This window comes from Dendropsophus ebraccatus, chromosome 3, assembly GCF_027789765.1.
Source record: "Dendropsophus ebraccatus isolate aDenEbr1 chromosome 3, aDenEbr1.pat, whole genome shotgun sequence".
NCBI lineage: Eukaryota > Metazoa > Chordata > Amphibia > Anura > Hylidae > Dendropsophus > Dendropsophus ebraccatus.
In genome coordinates, this window is record NC_091456.1 from 77,256,793 (window position 1) to 77,264,250 (window position 7,458).

The 7,458-nt window shown below is 44.9% G+C and overlaps 1 protein-coding gene across 2 annotated transcripts; it reads left to right on the forward strand.

Moving 5' to 3' along the window:
- The first annotated feature begins 885 nt into the window (after nucleotides 1-885).
- Nucleotides 886-7,240, forward strand: PLIN2 (perilipin 2). Of its 2 annotated transcripts, XM_069962051.1 has the most exons (9): nucleotides 886-925; nucleotides 1,008-1,053; nucleotides 2,168-2,363; nucleotides 2,657-2,739; nucleotides 3,171-3,423; nucleotides 3,502-3,686; nucleotides 4,716-4,844; nucleotides 4,928-5,218; nucleotides 6,949-7,240. In XM_069962051.1, exons 2-9 carry the CDS (start codon nucleotides 1,024-1,026, stop codon nucleotides 7,066-7,068), a joined length of 1,287 nt encoding a protein of 428 aa, XP_069818152.1. In that variant the 5' UTR covers nucleotides 886-925; nucleotides 1,008-1,023; the 3' UTR covers nucleotides 7,069-7,240. The 2 variants fall into 2 exon arrangements, with proteins under 2 accessions (XP_069818152.1, XP_069818153.1); XM_069962052.1 differs by lacking the exon at nucleotides 6,949-7,240 and having other exon boundaries at nucleotides 887-925; nucleotides 4,928-5,588.
- Nucleotides 7,241-7,458: the final 218 nt, after the last annotated feature.

Genomic DNA, 7,458 nt, shown 5'->3' on the forward strand with positions numbered 1-7,458 from the left:
TGGCACGGGTGGAGAGGTGTACGGCCGTGAGCGCGTACAGCCGACGGAATTCCATGGAATTTATCCGCGAGAATTCCTCAGTGTGAACCCACCCACACAGTTTGAGGCACTTATGCACTCTTCCTCGGGAGCCACGCTCACTCACCCAGGCTCATCCAATGTCCCTGGAAGTCATTGCTCTGTTTCTCTATGAGACGACCAATTGAGTGTTTCATATAGAAACATACAGAGTAATGACTTGCGTTCTCGCTAAAGACGCACCTGGTCAGAGACCGGGTGACATGGGCCCCACAGCAGTACATGAATGGCATACTGCTGTACCAAGAGCACTGCACCAAGGGCAATGGATGGGTGAGAGGGCACTGAGCCCTGGTGGGAGGGGGTGTATGGTGCTGAGTCCTATTACTGTATGAAGCGGAGGGGGGCACTGAGGGCTATAGGACAGCTGGCTGCATTATATGTGAATCGTGCTGCATATGCTGTAATGTAAGTGACTGGGATGACACTGCCACAAGCAGCTATCACTTCTGGATGGATTTATATGCTCGGGCCCCTTGCCATGCTATACCCCATTGACTCCTATAAGGTGCAGCACAATCAGGGAGCACGACATGGCGGGCTGTGGTTGCCCCACATCAGCTGCAATGTCGTACAACAATAAAACATGAACTACTGCTACGCGTCAGATTACAAAGTACAGGCACAGATCGTCCCATACACAGCCTAGCAAACACGTGACCCCGGGCCGCCGCCGCTGTACACCGCCCCTCCAGACTGGGTGACATCACCGCGCCCTCTCACCAGTCAGCTGACCGCCGGGAAGCCTCTGTGGGCGGAGCTGCTCAGGTGGGCGTGGTTAGCCGCCTATAAGTACGCAGGCGCCCGGAAGCTCATTATATCCTGGAGTTGTGTGAGAAGTCGCAGGGTAGGTGGCGGCTGTGCTGTACGGGAGGAGCGGGGGCTGTCACTGCTTGCTTGTGTCTCACCATATGCCTTTCATCTTCTAGGGTCTTACCTATCAATATGGCTGAGATGGTGGAGCAGCAGCAGCAGGTAACTAGGGCGTGTTATGTACTGGCAGGCGGTCACTATATAGGTGCATATATATGTACTGGGTCAGACACTTATTTACGGTGTGTTTACACAGGCAGATTTATCTGACAGATCTGTTTATAGTCTGTTCCTGGCTTTGGCTTCAGAAATCTGTCAGATACATCTTTCTGTGTAAACCCCCTTATATTGCTGATCTGCTGGAGAGAAGAGGGCTGTGGTCCTGGACACCAGTCACCTGCTCGGTGTAAGACCTCTGGGCACAGTGCTGGGGGCTGCCGCATGCTGGGTTACATGGGATTGGTGTGCACAGGGCTCTATTCTCTGTAGGCAAGGATGTCAGGCTAGGGTTTACTGTCAGGCTCTGTGCATAGACATTTAGTTTCGCTGGCTCCTGCATCCATATGCATGGCTGAATATTCCAGGAGAAGCTTTAGAGGTGTCTGACAGATCTTTGAAGCCAGAGCCAGGAATGTATTTGAAAAGAGGAGAAATCTGTCTTTCCTTGACCTGTTCTGTTTAGTCTTTTCCTGGCTTTGACTTTAAAAATCAGTGTTAAAGGGTCCTTCTAGGGTAGTTCTGCAGCCATAAGAAGCCCATATAGTGCTGTTAAAGGAAATACATGGGCTCTTTACAATGCAGTGTCATCTCTGACCTGTAATACATCAGCTTTTGTATATAAGGGTGGGTTCACACTATGGAATTCTCGCGGACAATGTCTGTGGAATTCTGTCAGCTGTCCGCCCGCACGGGCACGCGCTTTTCTGCTGGCTCCATAGACACCATTCTATGGGCCGGCGTATTCTGCGATCCGCTGAAAGAAGTGACATGACACTTCTTTCAGCGTATAGCGGAATACGCCGGCCCATAGAATGGTGTCTATGGGGCCGGTGGAAATGCGCCCAGATGTGCAGGCGGACAGCTGACGGAATTCCGCGGACATTGTCCGTGAGAATTCCGTAGTGTGAACCCGCCCTAAGGGATGTGTTTTCCACTATGGTAGTAATAGTGTAATTTGTTACATTGTAATCCAAGTGGTTCTCCTCCAGAAGAAGGGCTTGCTCTCCTAGTCACACTCCTAAAGAACTTGACAGGATTTTATATTTTTTCTCCTTAGAATGTGGTGGTGAGGCTGATCAACCTCCCGCTGGTGAGCTCAACGTATGATCTCGTGTCTTCTGCCTATGTGAGCACAAAGGACAACCATCCCTATCTGAAGTCTGTGTGTGACGTTGCGGAGAAGAGTGTGAAAACAATCACCTCTGTGGCTATGACCAGTGCCATGCCAATCCTACAGAAACTTGAGCCTCAAAGTATGTGAACAGGAGGGTTTTTTACTAACTGTCTTCAGATGCGTTCCATGCTGTGTAAATTCAGGTTTTCTCTAACATGCTGAAGATATGCTACCTAGTTATGGGAAGGGGTTAACAAGGAATGTACAGGAAGTTCTCCTTGTCTTCTGCTCTGATATGCCGACATTGTGCAGTACATGTTCTCTCCTTACATAGAAAGTAGGCTAAATGTCATGTTAAACAGTCTAGTATGATTCACCAGGATCTCTGCCAGCTTGCTGTGTACTGATGACTATGTATCACTTCCACCTCAGTTGCCATCGCTAATAACATTGCCTGCGTTGGATTGGATAAGATTGAAGAGAGGCTGCCTATTCTTTATCAGCCCTCTGAAAAGGTAAGATATTAAATAATGTAGGGCTACCCCCTTGACTACCATGACTTTGTGTTGGGAAAAAAAAATGTATGGCCATATAAATGTACATTGGCTTAGGCTGGGTTCACACTATTTTTGCAATCACAAGTTTTTGCAAAAATGGTCCCCCCAGTGACTTCCATTATAAAAAAAGCATCATTCTTTGCTTACACACGTGGTCAACCTCACTTGTCACTTAGTTTTTTTTTTTTAATGGAACGTCAATGGAAAAACTGATGCACACAGTTGCATCCATTCATTGGTTTTTGCAAAAACGGAAGGAAAAATGGATTGCAAAAACGTAATGTGAACCCAGCCTTAGTCTGCAAATGTGGAGCTGTAAAAACAATGGCTGGTGGGTGGAAGAATGTGTTCATTATGCAAACCTATTTATAACTTTACTTCTATTTTAGGTTGTGGCAAATGCCTCAGAAGCAGTAGTTGGTGCCAAGGATGCTGTGATTCAGAGTATTACAGGTGTAGTTGGTAGAACAAAGGGAGCTGTGCAGGATAGTGTGGAGATGACTAGGGCTGCTGTAAATGGCAGCATTAACACTGTTCTGGGAAGCAGTGTAGTGAAGAGTGTGAGCAACCATGTGGACACTGCGCTGACAAAATCTGAGACTCTTCTGGAACACTACTTGCCTCCTACTGATGAAGAACTAGGTAAGCCTATTGCTGAATGAAGGCTTATACTGGTGACACTCTTGAAGTAGATGTAACTGTAGTTTCTTTCAACTTCAGCTAAGGAAGCAACCACAACAGAAGGCTTTGAATTGTCCAAAGACAAACCAAACTATTATGTTCGCCTGGGATCCCTCTCTACTCGGGCCCGCAAACGTGCCTATCAACAAGCTTTGACCCGGATCAAGGATGCAAAGTGCAGAAGTCAGGAAGCCATCGCTCAGCTCCAGAACACAGTTGACTTGGTTAGTAAATAACTTCAGACATCTGTGACTTATCATACACCTAACATGCAATGTAAGGGTACAAACACACTGTATACGCAGCGTATAATCTGCTGCAGATACAGTGTGTGTGTTTGTACCCTTAGGCTGCATTCCCAAGTTCCGTGATCCTAACGGATCACGGACGTGGAATGCATGTACCGGAGTCCCCCCGCACAGCATCTGTAGTTAGATGCTGGGAGCGGGGGAGACTGTATTCATAAGCGCCACCCTGTAGTAACAGCTTCATTACAGCGCGGCGCTTATGAATAGTCCCCCCCCCCCCCCCCCCCCCCCCCCCCCGCATCTAATTACAGATGCTGTGCGGGGGGACTCCAGTACATGCATTCCACGTCCGTGATCCGTCAGGATCACTGACCGTGGGAATGCAGCCTTAGACTACTTGTACTGGCATTGGACTACACTAAATGCACATTAGACATTCCATTTGTCTAGATCTTGCAGGACTTAAAGCAAACCTCCCAGTTCTTCCCCAAAGCTACTGTGTTTCACTGCAAACTAATGCACAATTGAGGTAGTAGCATGTAGTCATAGAGGGGAAGTGGGATCTGGGTGGCACTAAGCTGCATATTCATAAAGAGTGGGGCCACAGTAGGTCATTGACTTGCTGGTTCACATGGTTGTTGTTCATGCCTAAAGGCAAATGCCCACTCATTGTCTGAGTCTGGAGTCTGTACAACTGTGTAAAACTGCTGCTTCACAAACAATACTGCAAACACTTGCAACCCGGCTGTGCAATTGTGCTTCGTAAAGGCAGTGCTGCTTGGTGCTTTTGTGGCTGTAAAGCTGTCTCAACGGGTGCGAATGCCTTACCACCTTACTTCCTGAACCTGTCCACTATCTGAGCCCAGCAGGGAGGCTTACTTGATAGAAAATATTCTCCTGTCTTCAGTTCCCTAAAACATGGGTGCATCTTGGGAGTCCAATAAAAAAACTTGTACTGTCTCTTCTATGAGAACAATCTGAAGTGTGTAATTTTTTTTTTTTTAGATTGAGTATGCAAGAAAGAACATGAATGGTGCCAACCAGAAAATCCATGATGCCCAGGAGAAGATATATAACAAATGGGTAGAGTGGACAAAAGGCACAGGACAAGACTCTTGTGGTGAAAGTGTTGAGGTAATGACCATCGCTATGCCATATTTTAAGAACTGTCTGTATACTGGAAAGATCTTTAATGTAATGTAAATTCCTCTCTACAGCAAATTGAATCCCGCACTTTGACTATTGCCCGAAATCTCACTCAGCAACTGCAAACTACATGTCTTTCTCTGGTCGCAAGTGTTCAAGGTCTTCCACAAAACATTCAGAACAAAGCTCACAGTGTTAGTGCCATGGCTGGAGATATCTATCAAAACTTCCGTTCTGCCTCTTCTTTCAAAGAAATTTCTGACAGCATCTTAAACACCACTAAAGACCAGTTCACAAAAATGAAGGATTCTATGGATGATCTGATGGACTACTTTGTAAACAACACTCCACTAAATTGGCTGGTAGGTCCTTTTTACCCACAATTGGCTAGTAGCCAACAAGGGGAACAAGATGTTGATGGGGGAGACTCTATCAGAAAAGAGGACTGAAAAGAGAACCTGCTTCAGTTAAAAAAATAAAAAAAGCTCTGCACTTAAAATGGGAGTTAACTACACAATTTACTATTACATTTCTCAAGTCTGTTTTGCACCTTAAGCAGTGGGCCACATGACAGCTGTGCAAGAGTCTTTACTATTGGACTTTGTCTTACTTTTGGGGTTTATTTTCACAAATTCTGCCCGTATTTGACTTCCATCACTGACACTTGTAAACCCCTCTATGTACACTGTTTACTGTTTGTGCACTTTTGTACTAATAAAATACATGCATTGACCTGTCTGTGTTAAAGATCTGTGTTCATACAACTCTTACCAAATTTGCACTTGCAGTTATGAGAATTTCATAAAGTGCTCCTATAGTAAGACAAATCCTTAATATAACAAGGTGTTAGCTCATGGTAGTATCTATCCACATGCATCTGTGCATACTTGTTCTCTGGCCAGCCACGTGCTAGAATTTTAAACTGCGGGTTTAAAGGGGTTATCCAGTGCTACAAAAACATGGCTACTTCCCCCTCTCGTCTCAAGATTGGGTAGGGTTTCAAACTCCATTCCATTGAAGTAAATGGAGCTTAATTGCAAACTACACCTGAACTGGAGGCAAGAGGGGGGGAAAGTGTGGCCATGGTTTTAGCGCTGTGTAACGCCTTTAAAGGGGCTTTCCCATAATGTGCATAGGCTGATAACTTAGAGCCTATAACTTGCAAGAATGGAAAGGGATGATTCTTTACGTGCCTGGTTAATTGGCTGAACTTGCTGTACAATCATATATCTAGATGAAATATTTTGTAATATAAACTGATCTGTCATCTTGGCCCCAAAGGTCAGCAAGAGACTGGAGACACTGCTAGTTCCTAGATGTCGATAATTGGCCCCCTACGTCTTGCAAATAACCTTGATCGTTTATTCCCCTTATATTTTTTTTTTTTTTTTTTTTTTTTTTTCTTAATCTATCCTTATATTGGATTTTAAGACTGATGCACAGTGCTGCATTTTTTTTCTCTCCCTAACTTTACATGCATGTGTTAAATAATTTTGGGTTTTTAATGACACTTCTGGTCACACTGACCCTTCCCCCACATGCCTGCAGCGTCCATAGGATTTGTGATCTCATGTATAAGCTTCTATAGGCCTTATTCACGTGTAGTTGATCTGATGGACAAATTTATATCCCGTTGGTTTCTATGTTGCTGTTCATACATCTGCAAAAAAGCCCTAGTGGGGGCTGTAATTATGGCAGGGGCATACCAATAGTCTGGTGTTATTATCAGTTTGACTTTTCAAACACAAGTTCCTTCATTTAAAGTTTCCCAAACTATTAATGGTACAAAGGAAGTTTAGCAGATTTTGGAGTCAAAACATTCTGCTGTGTGCATGAGGCCTTATTCTGTGGAAACCTTGTTGAATGGCTTCTCTGTTGCAGATCTACCATGATTTGTGCAAAAGTGCATCTGTTTTACTTAAACTTATGGAAAAATTGCAGCAGGGAGCCTATACAACAGAGTATATGTCAGGTACATCTTGGGCAGCCACCCAAAACGTCGGCTTCATCTGCAAAAATCTGTAAATATTTATAGAATTTTTTTTCTGCTTGACAATGTCAAATACTTTTTTTTTTTTTTTTTTCTTGCAAGGTACCAGACTTCAGCATCGATGATCTTGCTTCAGAAACTGATGGTAACCTACGGGAAGAGGAAGAACTTCAAGATTTCTCCAGAGCTAATGGCCGTGTTGTAAACAGAGAATTAAGTTAAAATAGAAATACATTTTTCTTTTGTAAATCACTTTCCTCTTCTGATAATACTCCCAACACTGGAAGATGTCTGACCTTCATGTAGCTGTCATAATATAGGTTGGGGTGCGCTGTCATTTACGCCTAGGGACAATAAAACTTGATGGTGCAGATTTAAAATGTATCACTGAAAAGTAATGTCCTCATTATTAATGCCACAGGACGCTGGTTGACCTCAGGGAGATCAACCAAAACACCTTAGAGACAGTGGCGTAGCTACCACGGTTGTAGCGGTCGCTACCAAGGGGGGGGGGGGGGGGTGTCTGTGAGGCTCCCCCTTGCCACTGTACTGCTCCCCTCCCACTCCCTCTTGTGACCGCAAGCAATGTTTTGCCTGCGATCACTAGAGGGA